Below are 18,144 nucleotides of genomic sequence, written 5' to 3'. Positions count from 1 at the left end.
TTAATGATATAGAAGATGATATTAGTAATAGCATTAGCAAATTTGCTGATGATACTAGGCTGGGTGGCAGGGTGAAATGTGATGAGGATGTTAGGAGATTACAGGGTGACCTGGACAGGTTAGGTGAGTGGTCAGATGCATGGCAGATGTAGTTTAATGTGGATAAATGTATGGTTATCCACTTTGGTGGCAAGAACAGGAAGGCAGATTACTACCTAAATGGAATCAATTTAGGTAAAGGGGCAGTTAAAGAGATCTGGGTGTTCTTGTACACCAGTCAATGAAGGTAAGCATGCAGGTACAGCAGGTAGTGAAGAAGGCTAATAGCATGCTGGCCTTCATAACAAGAGGGACTGAGTATGGAAGCAAAGAGGCTCTTCTGCAGCTGTACAGGGCCCTGGTGAGACCTCACCTCGAGTACTGTGTACAGTTCCACTCTCCAAATTTGAGGAAAGACATTCTGGCTATTGAGGGAGTGCAGTGTAGGTTCACGAGGTCAATTCCTGGAATGGCGGGACTATCTTACGCTGAAAGACTGGAGCGACTGGGCTTGTATACCCTTGAGTTTAGAAGACTGAGAGGGGATCTGATTGAGACATATAAGATTATTAAAGGATTGGACACTCTGGAGGCAGGAAACATGTTTCCGCTGATGGGTGAGTGCCGAACCAGAGGACACAGCTTAAAAATACAGGGTAAACCATTTAGAACAGAGATGAGGAGAAACAGAGAGACAGAGAGTGGTGGCTGTGTGGAATGCTCTGCCCCAGAGGGCAGTGGAGGCCCAGTCTCTGGATTCATTTAAGAAAGAGTTGGATAGAGCTCTCAAGGATAGTGGAATCAAGGGTTATGGAGATAAGGCAGGAACAGGATACTGATTAAGGATGATCAGCCATGATCATATTGAATGGTGGTGCAGGCTCGAAGGGCAGAATGGCCTACTCCTGCACCAATTGTCTATTGTCTATTGTCTATTGATTTTGATTTTAAAAAAACTGCAATCAAAGGTGTGAGTGCCTGAGAAACAGTAGTGACAATGGTAGGCAGCTCACCACCACCTTCTCCAGAGCAATTATGGATGGGCAATAAATATTAATAAAAATAAGTAATGATATAAACAAATAACAATAAGTCCAGAGCTTGGCCTCCCTTTTTGCCAAAACAAGGTATTAACAATAGCAATTTATATTCCCTCAGTTATGGTCTGTGTCTGTGGAGAGATAGCACACAGTGTTTACTAGCTTGATAGAGACCTGCAGGCAGCGCAGAGGCTAGGGTGTTTTACTATCTCAGTCAAGAGTGTGGTGCTGGAAATGCACAGCAGGCCAGGCAGCATCTGAAAAGCAGGAGAATCAATGTTTCGGGCAACAGCCCTTCATCAGCTGACTGACCACACTCTTGACTCTGATCTCCAGCATCTGCAGTCCTCACTTTCTCCCTGTATCACTATCCCAGACACTGTTACTTTGAGTTAATCAGGTTCCACACTCCTGATAGAAGTTTCTGTTCATCATTAGTTTGTATTCTTGTTATAGTGCCACCTCAGCAGTGGCTCAACCCAATTTTGCCAATTTACAGTTCATCCATTGTGTCTGTGCTGGCTGGTAAAGACTTGACGAGTCTCATCCCATATTCCAGTTCTCGGTCCAGAGTCCAAAGGCACTTCAAGTATATTTCCTCGTCTTTTTTTTAAAAGAGACTTTGAGAGTTTCTGCTCCTCCCATCCTGTTAGGCACAATGACCAACTTCCTCTGAGTGAAAATATCTTTCCTGAATTCTGCTCCATATCATCAACTTGGCTAAATGTAAAAACCAAAAAAAGGTACAGATGCTGGAAATCAGGGAAAGAAAAACAGAAATTGCTGGAAAAACTCGACAGGTTTGGCAGCATCTGTGGAGAGAGACGTCTGAGTTAATGTTTCGGATCCAGTGACCCTTCTTCAGAACAGCAGCTGGCCTTGAAAGTGGCTCATTCACCTTCTCAGGAGCAATTAGGGATAGAAAACAAATACCCGCTTTGCCACTGTACCCATATCCCATAGGGACTATGGTGTCAGATGTGGCTCAGTCAATTAAATCACCCAAATCAGGGATCAAGGCCTACTCCACGGCTAAAGCCCAACTAAAAAAAGGTTGGGCTTTAATCAGAAGTCACTACAGTCCTCGTTAATAGCTATTCACCCTCCTAGCTGGATCGTTATCCACTCCTTTGTCCAACTGTTCATCTCTCTCCCTTTGGCCTCTATCCCGATCCATTGTTTTCTCCTTACTTCCTTCCCCCACATTATCTTCTGCTTAAAAATTAACCTTTTCCCAGTGACCGTCTGTTCTGAGGAAGGGTCACTGGACCTGTTGAGCTTTCCCAGCAATTTTCGGAGTTTCTTTGGGTAAACTTGAAACCTTTTTGTGACCGGTGGAGAAGTGGTACAAAGGAATTAGTGCAGCCCTCCAGCCTAAGGCAGACACATTTAAACTAGTAATGGAATCAAGGGTTAAGGGAAAGGGCAGGAAAGTGGAATTAAGGATTATTAAATCAGCCATGATCTCAGTGAATGGTGGAGCAGGCTCGATGGGCTGAATAGTCTTTAAGTCTAATGGTCTTATAATCTCACCTTGATTGTAACAACACAATAAAAGGATAGAAGGGGCTGCATGCAGATGAAGGAACTACACTGAGAGCAGGTTCATGCTAGATAAATTGACTGTGCAGTAAATGTTTTGGAATTGTTCAGTATCCTTTCAATAGCCACAGTTTTTTTTGTGTGATGACACGCCATAGAGTGTGGTCTGTCCACGAAGTTGATTGAAGGGGAACCATTGGTCAGGATGCTGTGATAAATCCCCCTGCCTTTCTTGCAATCTCGTGGGATCACTTACATTCTCCAGAGCTGGCAATTAGGACCTTGGTTTGACATGCCTTCTGAAAGACAGAACCTCTAACAGTGCAGTATTCCCTCAGTACCGTAACCTTGCACTTCTGCCCTTGAGCCGTGGAGTAGGCCTTGATCCCTGATTTGGGTGATTTAATTGACTGAGCCACATCTGACACCATAGTCCCTATGAGATGTGGGTACAGTGGCAAAGCGGGTATTTGTTTTCTATCCCTAATTGCTCCTGAGAAGGTGAATGAGCCACTTTCAAGGCCAGCTGCAGTTTTAAATACAAAACACGTGTTTTTGTGGGGAAGGGGTGTTACTAGCTAGATCAACGTTTATGTCCCATACCTAATTGCCCTTGACTATGTCGCACAACTGAGTGGCCCAGTTAAGAAGCAACTATACTACTGTAGTGCAGACTAGTGCTGCAGGGATAGCAGAATTCCTTCCATAAAGGGCATGAGTGAAGTATTTCACTATATCTGATGGTTACAATCACAAAAACTAGCTTTCAGATCCAGATTTATTAATAAATTGAATTCAAATTCCACCAATTGCAATGGTGTGATTTGACTGGTGTCCCCAAAATAGTAAACAAAAACAGAGAAACGAAAAGCAGAATTAACATCTCAAGTCCAGTGAACAGCAGTAGCCAGGAAAGGGTGGTCTACATGCTGAAGACTGGTGGTGGTGGAGGTAAGCAATGAGTGGAGATGTAGCCCAGAGAGAGAGAAAGAGGTGAGGCAAAGAGATGGATAATGGTAGGTAGGGAGAAAGAAAAGCTGATAATGGGGACCATCATTGGGTGAAACTGGGTTGGCTGTGCTGAAAGTAACCCATGTGATGGGAAGGCCTGGTGTTGTAAGGGTTGGGATAAGGACGTGGGAGAAAGCATTCAGGCCCGAACATTATTGAATTCAATATTGAGTCCTGAAGGCTTCAGAGTCCCCAGTGATGTGTTGTTCTCCCAGCTTGCATTTGGCTTCACTGGAACACTGCAGCAATCCTGAGACAGAGATGTTGGCCAGGGAACAGGGTGGGGTGTTGAAATGACAGATAACTGGAAGCTCATGGTAATATACAGAATGGCAAAGCAGTCACCTTGTCTGTGTTTCATCTCCTGAGTGTAGTGGAGACCACATTATGAGCAGCGAATACAGTAGAATAGATTGAGTGAAGTGCAGGTAAAACACTGTTTCACCTGTGTTTGGGCCCTTGGATACTGGAAGGGGAAGAGTAAGGTGTTAGACTTTCGCGGTTGCATGGGAAGTTGCCATGGGGATGGACGGAGATGTTGGGAATGGAGGAATGGACCAAAGTGTCCCTGAGGGAATGGTCTGACAAGGGGGGGGAAGTGAATATGTGTCAGGTGGTAGCATCCCAATAGAGGTGGGGGAAATAGCGGCTAATGATCCTCTGGATGTGGATGCTGGTGGGATGGTAGGTGAGGGCAAGGGCAACCCTATTGCTGTTGTGGGAAGAAAGAGAGGGGGTGAGGGTTGAAGTGCAGGAGGTGGGTCGTTGAGGGGTCTGTCAACCATGATGCTAGGGAATCCTTGGATGAGGAAGAAGGTGGGCATTTCAGACTCGCCCTCGTAAAGGCATCATCGAAGCAGATGCAATGGGGATGGAGAAACCAGGAGATGGATAGAGTTAGATGATGCAGAATGTGAGGAAGTATCATCAAATTAACGGTGAGTTTGTAGCGTACCTCAGTGGCCGCTCTATGCCGAGAAATGGAAACAGATGTTGAGGAAGGGAAGTGGGGAGATAAAGATGGACCAGGTGAAGGTGAGAGCAGAGTGAAAATTTGAAGCAAAGTTGATGAATAAATCAACTTCTGGATTAGAGAGGGAAGCAACACCAATGATGTCATCGATGTCCCGGAGAAAGAGTTGTGTTTGGGGGCTAGAATAGGACTGGAACAAAGAATGTTCCATGGACCCCATGAAGAGACTGGCATAACTGTGGTAAAAACAATGACTGCAGATGCTGGAAACCAGATTCTGGATTAGTGGTGCTGGAAGAGCACAGCAGTTCAGGCAGCATCCGAGGAGCAGTAAAATCGACGTTTCGGGCAAAAGCCCTTCATAACTGTGGCCCAAGCGGGTACCCATGGCCTCCCTTCTGACCTGAAGAAAATGGTAGAAGTTAAAAGGGAAGTTGTTCTGAGTGAGGACAAGACGGAGGAGGGTCCTGTTGGATGGGGACAGTTCAGGCCTTTATTCCAGGGTGAAGCAGAGGGCCCTGGAACCATTCCAGTGGGGGATGGGTGTGTGAAGGATTGCACATCCATGGTAAAGAGGAGGCGGCTGGAGCCCGCAAACTGGAAATTCTGAAACTGAGGTAAAGTGTCAGAAGAATTGCGGATGTAAGTGAGGAGAGACTGGACAAGGGGAGAAAAACATTGAGATGAGATAGGAAAAAGTAAGTCCGGTGGGCAGGAACAGGTGGAAGCAAAGGGTCTGCCCAGGCAGTGGATTTCGAGGATTTTTGGGAAGACTATGAGCTGGGAGGAAATGAGGCGAGAGATCAGCAGATCAGTGACTATGGTGGACACAATAGCCTGATGTTCGATGGTGGGATCATGAACCAGGGGGAGATGGGAAGAGTTATCTGAGAGCTGGTGCTCAGCCTCTGAAATGTAGAGGTCAGTACACCAACAGCGCCACCTTTTTTGCCGCAGGCTTAATTACAGAATCAGGGTTGGATTTGAGAGAAGGAAGCGCAGTCAGTTCACAGGGAGGTGGTGAGGTGGGGCCGAGAAATTGAGATGACAAATGTCACGTCGACAGTTCTCAATGAACAGGTCAAGTGCAGATAAAAGGCTGGAGGGAGGGCTCCAGGTGGAGGAAGACTGTTGGAGGTGGGTGAAGGAGTGAGAATTCATATCCACAGAAACAGGCACAGAGGCAGAGGTGACGGAAGAAGAGTTCAACATCAAGTCAGGCCTGAAACACATTAAGGTGGGCGCACCGAGGGATAAAACTGAGACCTTTGCTGAAACCAGCATCAGAGAGAAGCAGGTCAGAAGGGATAGCAAATACACAACAAGACATAGGGATAGAGTCAGAGGAAAGGGAAGGAGAGGAAGGTCCCAGAGAAGTGTGGGTACTTCGGAGTTGTTCCAGCTTGCGTTCCTTAATGCCTGAAAGGAAGCAAAATACTTTATTGTTTATAACACTTAAGAAGTATTTAGATGTACGCTTGTGAAGTCAAGGCATACAAGGTTTTCTATTCTTATTGCTGGATTAATACAGAAACCTAGGTAATGATCTGGGGACTCGGGTTCGAATCCTGCATTCAATTAAAAATAAAGTCTGGAATTAAGAATCTAATGATGACCACAAATGATTGCCAATTGTCAGAAAAAAACCCATCTAGCCTAAAAATGTCCTTCAGGAAAGGAGACTGCCACCCTTACCTGGTCTGGCCCACATGTGACTCCAGCCCTGAAACAATGTGCAACAAATCCAATAATTTAGGGGAGATGATGGCCTAATGGTATTATTGCTGGACTACCTATCCAGAGACACAGGTAGTGATCTGGGACCTGGGTTGCAATCCTGCCACAGCAGATGTTGGAACTTGAATTCAATATCAATCTGGAATGGAGAGTCTAATGATGACCATGAATCCATTATTAATTGTTGGAAAAACCTATCTGGTTAACTAATGACCTTTAGGGAAGGAAACTACCGTCCTTACATGGCCTGGCCTACATGTGACTCCAGACCCACAGCTGACTCTTGGGCAATTAGGGATGGGTAATAAATGCTGTTGTAACCCAATTATTGGGTTTTAGAATTAGAATCACTACAGTGTGGAAACAGGCCCTTCGGCCCAGCAAGTGCACACCGACCCTCCGAAGAGTATCCCACCCAGACCCATTCCCCTACTACTCTACATTTCCCCCTGACTAATGCCCCTAACTTACACATCCCTGAACACTATGGGCAATTTCCCATGACCAATTCACCTAATGTGCATGTCTTTGGACTGTGGGAGGAGACCGGAGCACCCGGAGGAAACCCACGCAGACACAGGGAGAATGTGCAAACTCCACATAGACAGATTGTTGGGCTGGAGTCACATGTAGGCTAGACCAGGTAAGGATGGCAGTCTCCTTCCCTGAAGGACATTATTGAGCTGGATGGGTTTTTTTCTAACATCCTATGAATGAATAAAAAAATTCTGGAAAATATAATTAGAATAGTTAGGGGGTCATTTTTGACTGGTGCAGACTTGATGGGCCGGAAGGCTCTTTTTGCATTTCTGGTCTCTCTGACTACATTTGGTCAGACACAATGTCTAGGACCCAGAGGAACTGACACATAAATCTACTTTTTCTGAAAGCAAGTTAAACCCCTTGGCTCCACCCACAGAGTGTGTGTGTGTGACATCAGGACAATGAGTGGAGACAATGGAACATAAAGATTAACCTCTTCAGAATCATTACCTGGTACAATAATTCATTTCTGTGACTCTCTTCACCAATTGCTTTACATCCCACCATACACACTAACAGTCCTCTGCTGCATGCTCTGAATAGGCTCCTCAGGTGCTGCCTGACCTGCTGTGCTTTTCCAGCAACACATTTTTAAGCTCTGATCTCCAGCATCTGCAGTCCTTACTCTCTCCTTTTTTCTCAGTAAAAGTAGCCTTGTAACTTCTAGACCATTGTAAAAACCCAATCAGTTCTAGACAAAGTGGACTCAGAACTTGAGCTCTGATACTTTACCCTTCCATGGGAGATGGACAAGGCCAGCATCTATTCCCCATCCCACTTGTATTGACTGACTCGTGAAGCCAATTTAGTGCTGTGGATCTGGAGTCATATTTAGTAAGCAACACCTGATAATGATGGCAGATTTCCTTCATAACGGCGATTCAGTGAAGCAGAAGGATTTGGTGTTCACCACGACTTTCTGGTTGTAATTGAATCTAAACCATATCAGTTGCCGTGGTGAGATTTGTACCTGTGGGCCCAGAGCATTAGCGTGGGTCTCTGGATAACTCGTGTTCCCACACTATCATTAGTCCAGTCACAACACCATCCCCCCACAAATTCTGCCAATCCTGCTGGGCTTCAGCAGGAGCAGCACTTGGATTCATAGAATCCCTACAGTGTGGAAGCAGGCCATTTGACCCGTTTAGTCCATGCTGACTGTCCAAAGAGCATCCCACCCACACTCACCCCATCCCTGTATTCACACGTTTCCCATCGTTAATCCACTTACCTACGCATCCCTGAACACTATGGGCAATTTCCCATGGCCAATCCATCTTTGGACTGCGGGAGGAAACCGGAGTCTCCAGAGGAAACCCACGCAGACACGGGCAAAATGTGCAAACGCCACGCAGACAGTTGCCCAAGGCGGGAATCGAACCTGGGTAGTCTGGAATACCTAGACTACCAACTACCTATTCTAATCCTAATTACCACAGCAGCTAGTTCATAGCCTTAGCATCACAAATGCACATTTAAATCGAAGCTTGCCACAAACCATTCTGAGCGTGGGAAAAAAGGACTCATAACGCCATTTACTAGTTGGTGCACCACTCCACCGATCCAACATCAATGCAATACCTAGCCCAACCTAGTAACCTATTTTACTCATGTGAATTAAAATCTCCTGTGTTCAGACAACACGGTTTTTCTTTGGTTAGCAATACCCGAGGCATTTTAGCACTGTTGGCTTCTGCTTTAGTCAAGTCAAAGTAATGACTACATTGCCTGTAACTAATATCTAATTCCTTTCTTATTCCATTTACTCCCTTCACCTCTTCATTTTAAACTGGCAACTCATGGGTTGTTGGGCATTGGAGTGAATTGCACATTCCATTTGCCAATTATCTCTGCGGATGGTGGTGACTCAGCCATTCCCTCACAGCTCCATCTGCGTTCTAACTGCCCCCGGCAAGATCATTCCAGTGAGCACAGCCGCCATCTTCCCTTCATCAAGACTAAGTTTTGAGTGGCCCATTGGGTCAGCCACCTCTCAGGCCTCCTTGCCTCAGAGTCAGAGATCTGGGGGGGGATAGTGAGGAAGGGATCAAGTTCCATTCCAGAGACTTGCGACTGTAACCTGGCAAGAACAGTAGTGAGTCAGTACCAAGTTTTCAAATGAGATTGCAAACCAACGCCTCATCTCAGGTGAAGGTAAAAATCCTGCCGCACTGTCGGAAGAAAAGCAAGAGCTCACTGTCTAGTGTTCTGGCCAATATTGGTTCCTCAACAACTCAAGACAATCTAGTACAAAAAGGAAATTGCTGGAAAAGCTCAGCAGGTTTGGCAGCATCTTGTGAAGAGAATTCAGAGGTCACATTGCAGGACCGGTGACCCTTCCTCCAAACACTGCCACAAGACGACCTTGTCTTCATCTGAGTGCTGTGAGTCGATGTTTTAATGGGGAACTGTATTTCAAAAGTATCTCGCTGATTTTCTGGAGGTCAGGAAAGGTGCATCACAAATGCAAGTTCCTTCTTTCGGTTGGGGTGGCACGTTGGTTAGCACAGCTGCCTCATAGCGTCAAGGGTTCCCGGGTTTGATTCCACCCTCAGTCCACTGTGTGTGGGAGTTTGCACGTTGTCCCCGTGTCTGCGCGGGTTTCCTTTGGGTGCTCCGGTTTCCTCCCACACTCCAAAGCTGTGCAGTTTAGGTGGGTTGGCCATGCTAGATTTCCCCAAAGTGTCCAGGGATATGCAGGCTGGGTGGTTTCGCCATGGGAAATGCAGGATTACAGGGATTGGAGTGTTGATGATGGGCCAAATGGTCTGCTTCCACACTGTAGGTATTCTATGAAAATGGTCTGTTGTCCAACTAGTGTCAGATCTGACCTGGCCACACGATGTTTCATGAAGCTTTGGGGTTCTTTGGTTAAACCCAAATCCATTGTATTTATTCATTTACAGCACATAGCCATTACTTACTCAGCCGGCATTTATTGCCCATCTGTAACTAGCTTGGAGAAAGTGGTGATAAGATGCTTCCTTGAACCATTGCAGTCCCTGAGAAGCCTCTCAAGTATAAACTAATAGTGCTTGGCTTCTTTCCTCACCAATCAAGCTCCTGAACCTCCATCCCCGGCCTCTGATTACAAGACTTCCTTATCCCTGAGACCATTGCTGAGTTGGCTCTGTTGTTTGCTTGAATACTCTTGATCTCCAGCAAACCAATCCTCCCCCTGAACACTACAATAAAACAAAGGTAACAGAAAGTGCTGGAGAAATACAGCAGGTCTGGCAGTATCAGTGGAGAGGACAAGAACAGAGATAACATTTCGGGTCCAGTGACCGTTCTTCAGAAAGGGTCTTGGAGTGTTAACTCAGCTTTCTCTCCGCAAACGCTGCCAGACCTGCTGAGTTTCTCCAGCACTTTCGGTTCTTGGATCCCTCCAGACAGCCCTCCCAGTACAGCTCCTACTTCCATCTTTCGAGTTCCTTTGCCCACATCCTCTCTGAGACCCTCCCATCAATGAGCTACCACCTCAAGCTCCCTCTAACCCTTTCCACACCCAATGCCCCTTGCTATGATTGTTGAGATTGATAGTGGCTTTCCTATCTTACAATCCTAACGATGCAAAAAGAGTCCATTTGGCCCATTGACTCAATACTGACCCTCCGAAAAGTGTCCCATGCAGACCCAGCACCCCACCCTAACCCCATCTTTATCACGGATAACCCACCTAGCATTCCTCCAGAGGCCATTCAGCCAATCAAGTCCCTCCAAAGAGCATCCCACCTAGACACACCCTATCCCTGTGACCCCATATTTCCCATGGCTAACCCACCTAGCCTGCTCATCCCTGGATACAATAGGAATTTAGCTTTGGCCAATATGCCCAACATGCACATATTTGGACTGTGGGACAAAACCAGAGGACCCAGAAGAAACCCACGTGGAGAATTTGCAAACCCCAGAAAGACAGTCACCCAAGGCTGGAATCAAACCCAGGTCCCTGGCGCTGGGAGGCACCAATGCTAACCACTGAGCCACGTGTCACCCTGGGGCAATTTAGCATGGCCAATCCACCTAACCTATATGTCTTCAGATTGTGAGAGGAAACGACACAGACACAAGGAGAACATACAAGTTCCACACAGACAGTCCCCCGAGGCTGGAGTTGAACTTGGGTCCCCTGGTACTGTGAGGAAGCAGTGCTAACCACTGAGCCACTGTGTCTTCATCTCTGTCATTATCTCCTCCCCAACAAAAAGAACATGGACAGCTCTCCTGCCTTTGTGAAAGAACTGAAGCAGATGGCCTCTAAGCTGAATCCTAGAATGCCAGATTCTTCACCCCAACCTAACCCCACATCCCTTGATTCACTTGATGATGAAACATTTTGAATATACTCATCAGCTGAGAATCAACTGCTGTCTTTTGTTGGGAAATTCCAAAGATTGACAACTTTTTGACAGAAGAGATATCTTCTGACTTCGATGCAAAATTGTCAACCCCTTTCTCTGGGGCTGTAGCTATCTGCTAGTTTCCTTAGCCAAAGATACACCCTTTCTACAGCTTCCCTGTCAGAATCCTGAGAATAAGTTTCCACCTAACATTTTTCTATTTTTCTGAAAATATTCTTTTGCTAGATCTGGGTGAGACAATCTCATCCAGCATTTGTGGCCCAATTCCTTAATACAAACTACGTTTGTGGTTTTTAACATAAAAGTTTAACCATTTAAGCTGTTGTATTTTTTGATCAATCTGTACTACATCCTTCCAAAGATGTCATAGAGTCATAGAGTTGTACAAACCTTTTGGTCCAACCTGTCCATGCTGACCATATCTATCCTAAACTGATCTAGTTCCATTTGCCAGCACTTGGCCAATATCCCTGTAAACCTTCCTATCCATATATCCATCCAGATCCCTTTCAAATGCTGCAATTGTACTAGCCTCCTCTGGCTGTTTATTCATATCCACACCACCTTCTGTGTGAAAAAGTTACTCCTTAGGTCCCTTTTAAATATTTCTCCATTCATCTTAAACCCATGCCGTCTAAATTTTGGATTCCTCAATCCTGGGAAAAGATCTTGGCTATTCACTCTATTTATGCCCCTCATGATTCTATAAACCTCTATAAGGTCACCCCTCAGCCTTCAGTGCTCCGGAGAAAATAGCCCTAGCCTGTTCAGCCTTTCCCTACAATTCAAGCTTGCACTAAAATAGACACACTTCAACCCCATCACACTGAATGCACCTTTGCCCTATCAAGTGCCTATCCCTCCTCACAGACTCTCTGCACACTGTATTTGGCTGTTCACTACCTACTACATTACCTTATCTGTAGCTCTGGCTCCCATCTCCCTGTCAATTTAGTTTGAACCCTCCCGAAGAGCTGTGGCAAATCTCCTGCCCAGGATATTAGTGCCCCACCAGTTCAGGTGCAACCCATTATTCTTATACATTTCCCACCTTCCCCAGAAGGTATCTCAATGATGCACATCTGAAGAAGGTCCCGTAGAAGTTAATTCTCAAAACATTAACTCTGTTTTTTCTCTCTCCACCGATGCTGCCAGAGCTGCTGAGTTTCTCCAGCGTTCTCTGTACTTGTTCCAGATTTCCAGCGTTTGCTGCATTTTGCCTTTAACATCATCATAAAATTTTAAAGTTCATGGGGAAGCATTGTGGTCACTGGTCTAACAATCCAGAGCTCCAGGATAATATTCTGGGGATGTATGTCCGAATCTCCCCATCACGAATGGTCAAATTTGAATCTAATACAAATCTGGAATTAAAAGTCTAATGATGACCAGGAAACTGCTGTTGTGAAGACCCATCTGGTTCACTAACGTGCTTTAGGGAAGGAAATCAGTGGTCCCTACCTGGTCTGACCTGCATGTGACTCCAGATTCACAGCAATGTGGTTGACTCTCAACTGCTCCCTCAAATAGCTCCTCCAAGCCAATCAGATCAAGGGGCAACTGGGAAGGGAAAGGTAGTGTTGGAGGGTTTGTTTTCAGACTGGAGGCCAGTGACTAGTGATGTGCCACAAGGATCGGCGCTAGGTCTGCTGTTTTTCATCATTTATATAAGTGATTTGGATGTCAATACAGGTCTAAGGTTAGTAAGTTTGCAGGTGACACCAAAATAGGTGGAGTAGCGGACAGTGAGGAAGATTATCTCAGAGTACGACAGGATCTTTATTAGATGGACCATCGGGCTGAGGAGTGGCAGACGAGATTTAATTTAGATAAATGTGAGGTGTTGCATTTTTGCAAGGCAAACCAGGGCAGGACTTATACAGTTATTAGTAAAAGTAAAAACAATGACTGCAGATGCTGGAAACCAGATTCTGGATTAGTGGTGCTGGAAGAGCACAGCAGTTCAGGCAGCATCCGAGGAGCAGCGAAATCAAGTAAAGGCCTGGCGTGTGTTGCCAAACAAAGAGACCTGGAGTGCAGCTGCATAGTTTCTTGAAAGTGGAGTCGCAGGTAGACAGGTTTATGAAGAAGGCATTTGGCATGCTTTCCTTAATGTCCTTGGTCAGAACATTAAGTATAGGAGTTGGCATGTCATGTTGTGGTTGTACAGGACATTGGTGAGGCCACCTTTAGAATACTGAGTTCAATTCTAGTCAGCCTTCTATAGGAAGGCCGTTGTTAAACTTGAGATGGTATGGAATAGATTTACTCTCAAGTTTAGGACCTTCTTCAGAATCTCCTTAGTTCCAGAAGAAGAATCATATGAGACTCACAATATCCCTCTCCACAGATGCTGCCAGACCTGCTGAGTTTCTCCAAGCCTCTCTGTATTGGTTTACGAAAGTTTAGTTGCCTTCGAGGACCAATGACCATTTTAATTTTCCAGCTGTCTGTGATGTGATCTTGTTTCAGGGGATAGTTGTGACTGTCTGCTATGGTAATAAAACCCTGTATGCACAATCACAGGAAGTCATTCAATGTCACATAATCTTTCTCTTTTGTCGTCTTACAGCAAGATAAAATTACAGTATATTTCTTCAATTGTACTCATAGAGTTCCAGAGATGTACAACAGGGAAACAAACTCTTCAGTCCAATTTGTCCAAACTGATCAGATATCCTAACCAAATTTAGTCCCATTTGCCAACATTTGGCCCATATCCCTCTAAACCCATTGTATTCATGTACACATCCAGATGCCTTTTAATTGTTGTAATTGTACCCACCTCCACCAGTTCCTCTGGCAGCTCATTGCATATACCCACCACCCTCTGTGTGAAAAAGTTGCCCCTTAGGTCCCTTTTATATCTTTCCCCTCCCACTTTAAACCTTTGCCCTCTCATTTTGGATTCCCCTACCCCAGGGAAAAGATGTTGATTATTTTCACCCTACCCATGCCCCTCATGATAAGGTCACCCCTTAGCTTCCAACCCTCCTGGGAAAAATAACTTAATGTTTTCCTTTCCTCAACAGACTCTGAATATTCTTTCGTAGGTTGGCGTAATCAATACTTGGGTGGCACAATAGCTCAGTAATTAACATGCTGTCTCAAAATGCCAGGCATCTGGGTTTGATTCCAGCCTTGGGGGGGGGGGGGCGACTGTCTTTGTGTAGTTTGCACATTTCCCCTGTGTCTGTGTGGGTTTGCTCTGGTTTCCTCACAGAGTCCAAAGATGTACAGGTTTGGTGGATTGGCCATGGGAAATTGCCATTGTGTTCTGGTATGTGCAGACTAGGTGGTTTAGCGAAAGTGGGGTTCCAGGGATGAGTCTGGGTGGGATGCCCTTTGGAGGGTTGGTGCAGACTGCCGAATCACCTCTTTCTGCAATGTAGGGATTCGATGAATATCCTATGTGACTTTTTTTTTAATTGTCCTTCTCTAGCTCAATGGGAAGAGCCGGGAGTGTGTGTTTGTGGAGGAGGTCCTGGAGAATAACTACACTGCTCTGATGTCTGCCAAGTACAAGGGCTGGTACCTGGGCTTCACCAGGAAAGGACGGACCAGGAAAGGATCGAAAACTGAGCAGAACCAGAGGGAGGTCCATTTCATGAAAAGACCCCCCAAAGACAAAGGGGAGCACCATAGACCTTTCAAATACACCACAGTCACTAAAAGGACGAAACGAGCTCGACACCACAAGACCAGCTAGGACCTAGGGGACCTCTATCAGTCTGCTGGCTGCCTCGGATAAATATTTGTGTTTGGGGTTTTTTTTTGAAAACTAAAGATACTTTATTTTTATACTCATGAAAGGAACTGCTCTGAATTGACCTATATTTAACGGGAAACTGGGCATGACTGTGTGTGTGTACGTGTGTGTGTGTGTGTGTCTGTGTGTCTGTCTGTCTATCTGTCTGTGTGTCTGTGTGTGTGTGTGTGTAAGGGTTATTTATAAAATGGCCATTTCTCATCAGGATCCTGATAACAATAGGCCCCTCTCGTTGGCCTGCAGCTAGGCTGCAGTTTAAAAGCTTGACAGAAATCATAAGAAAAAAAGTCTTATTTTCTGTGGCATTTGGTTTTGATCCAGATTTGAATGCAAGCATCCAGAGAGAGGCACACAGTGCTGGCTGGAGTTTATGGGTAAGGGTGGGGTTGGGGGTAGAGGTGCATTGGCTCATCTTTTTTTATATATATCATATATAGACTGTGCTCACTTGAACTGTGAAAACAACCCAATAATGCAATTCTAAATTGCATCCTTCCACATGGGATGTTATTCTCTGCTGGGAGTGTGTGTTGATCTGTAAAGTACTGAGGTGACGTACTGTTTGCAACAGTGGTAGCATTAGAAGCAATTTGACATTTACGAAATACTTTTATCCCACAAGTGATGAAATGTGTTGGCTGAAATCCGACTCCCTCTCCCTCCTGTTACCTACCCCCCCCCCCCCCCCACACAGTGTAATTGGTGTCAACTCACAAAGAGATTGCCAGGTGGTAACACTAAGCTTCCCCTTCAATCTGCCTCAGGATGGTTTGATTGCTTCTTTTTGACCTTCCTTCAACCATTAGCCTTTTTTTCCTTCCTCTTGAGGATCTTTAAAGCCAAACCTCACATCATCAAATGACCACTTTGTGCATGCCTTCTTTCCCAGCTTGATGGTGTCCTGCACTCTGACCCCTGACCCTTCACCGAGGATTCCCAAAGACAAAAAACCGATACACGGGTCCCGGTCGAACATTTTGTCTCTGGTCTACGCTGCTGAAATGGTCCCCTTTTTTATGACCCTCTTCTCTTTGATTAGCGTTTAGATTTAATTCAGGAAAATAAATTGTACAGTATCTGTAAAAATATGTACAATTTTCATTTTAGTTATATTATCTCCTTTCAATTATTATTATTTACATTAATGTGATCAATGATAAATCAAGGCTGGGTTAAGAGCAAGACATTATTGCTTATCTTTCAAATTTTGTTAGTGACTCTTGAACTTGAGATTTTTAAAAAATCCGTTCATATTGACAACTAATTTCAAGTTTGCCCAGTTATGCTGAAGCTGTGGAATAGTGGGGTTCAAGGAAAAGGTATAGTCAATCCTGTGTGTAATTTTAAACTTCACAAAGAACCTTTCGTCTGACAAGGTCCTCTGCAAATACAACAGGCGATCACATGTTTTGGGACCGCTTGTAATGGGTGGATTGGTAATGAGTCAGTGGAACAACTGACCAACTGTCCTCAGAGGAAAAGGTTTTCCCATGGAAATAATGCCAGCCAGGATACCGAAATATTACTGTGTGATAAACATTGCTGAGCTGTTTGGAGGGAAGATTCCACTGAGGAGATCTTGGGAATAAGCCTCAAGAACAGGCTGTACTCTAGGCATGTTCCGAAGGTGATCAATGGGCTAACTGGGAAGGTGTCCAATAAATGGTGATTGCTAGAAAGGTTACAGTATGAAAAGTGGAAGATTCTTGTTGCTGTATCTTCAAAACTAGAATTAGATTTTATTGTATTCAAGTACAGGAGTACAATGAAAAGTGTACAAAGTCGCCATCTTAAAACACAAAGCCAGAATGTAAAAAAAAAACAAGAGAAGAAATTCAAGAAACAGAGCCAAAAGAAAAAGAACAGTATCCAGATCTTAAAGTCCCTATCTGACAGAAAATGAGCAAGTCCAGAATTTAAAGTCTTACTTCCCTGGGCCTAGCCCTGGCCTGAAGATTTCTCAGGGGTATGCTCTACCGATCACTGGAACAAGCCGCCATTGTTGCTGTCTCTGTTGTTTCCGCTGCCTCACATCCTCAGGAGGCCAAGCTGCTCTCACCCTGCCGAAGACTCTGAGAAAATCTTTCAAAGAGTTAAATAAAAGAGCAAAAGAAAAGAGCAGAAGTAAGAAGAAAAACAAAGAAAGCAGATAGAAGTGGAGAGCCCCGGGCCCAGAGCCTGAACGCAGAGCTGCTGCTCGGTCACCTGTTTGCTTACGACAAAAGGCCATTCCAAAATGGATGCCAACTGTTGATAAGTTCTGGACCTGTTGGTCTTATGCTATTCTACACAGATGCTGTGAAGAACTCCTGAGGAAATAATGGTAGTGCTTAAAAGTACTATTAAAAGTACTGAAAACCAGCAGCATAAAAGGTTTATTTCTGATGTCAGCATAAAAGGAGGTATAAAAAATGGACACTGATGTATTAAGGGAGTTATTTTGGTTTGAGAACTGATGCAATGGTCAGCACTTCTATTAAGGACACAGGAAAACAAACAACGAAAGCATTTGAACTGGTGGGTTTGGAATTGAACTGATAGAGTCATGCTGTGGCTTGCTATCATTGGAACCACCAGGCCGGATCGCCCTTAAGTTTACCATCTCAGTCATCATTCAAAAACCATGGCTTGGAAAACAGTTTCCAGTGGCAGCTTGATTCATTTATATACAATGTAAAGTGTATGAAAATAATTTCTATGACTATTATAAGGATCGCTATTTATTGCATCTGTACCTGAAATAAAATGTCAGGAGATTAATGTGGCCTCATGATTAAAGAATGAGGATTACATGGAAAAACCCTGATGTGCTGTTTCATGCTTTTTGGACTGAGAAACGCAAAGGTCTCCTTGTGGTTGGTTATCCTACAACAACTCACTCCCACCACCCCACTGAACTTGTCTCAAAACTTTAACCTCTACTCTCCTGAGTACAGGGATTTTAACCAGTGCAGGGGACCTCCGCTATGTAACTCTAATCTTTATTTATTCTTTATGTGAAAATCTTTCCAAGTGTATTATTTCCAAGAGGAATTCTGAATCATAGAATCTCTACAGTGTGGAACCAGACCATTCAGCCCATTGAGTACACACTGACCCTTCAAAGACCATCCCACCCACTCCCAT

At 44.8% G+C, this 18,144-nt stretch overlaps 1 protein-coding gene across 1 annotated transcript in view; it reads left to right on the top strand.

The window, feature by feature from the left end:
• fgf24 (fibroblast growth factor 24) overlaps positions 1-15,074 on the top strand; it is a 120,928-nt gene extending 105,854 nt beyond the window's left edge. The window contains exon 5 of the mRNA XM_043700927.1: positions 14,692-15,074. Coding sequence (XP_043556862.1) covers positions 14,692-14,958 — 267 coding nt within the window. The 3' untranslated portion in view covers positions 14,959-15,074. The remainder of the gene's footprint in view (positions 1-14,691) is intronic.
• Positions 15,075-18,144: the final 3,070 nt, after the last annotated feature.

This window comes from Chiloscyllium plagiosum, chromosome 1, assembly GCF_004010195.1.
Source record: "Chiloscyllium plagiosum isolate BGI_BamShark_2017 chromosome 1, ASM401019v2, whole genome shotgun sequence".
NCBI lineage: Eukaryota > Metazoa > Chordata > Chondrichthyes > Orectolobiformes > Hemiscylliidae > Chiloscyllium > Chiloscyllium plagiosum.
The sequence above is the reverse complement of the archived record's forward strand: the minus strand, read 5'-3'. Positions and strand labels throughout refer to the sequence as shown.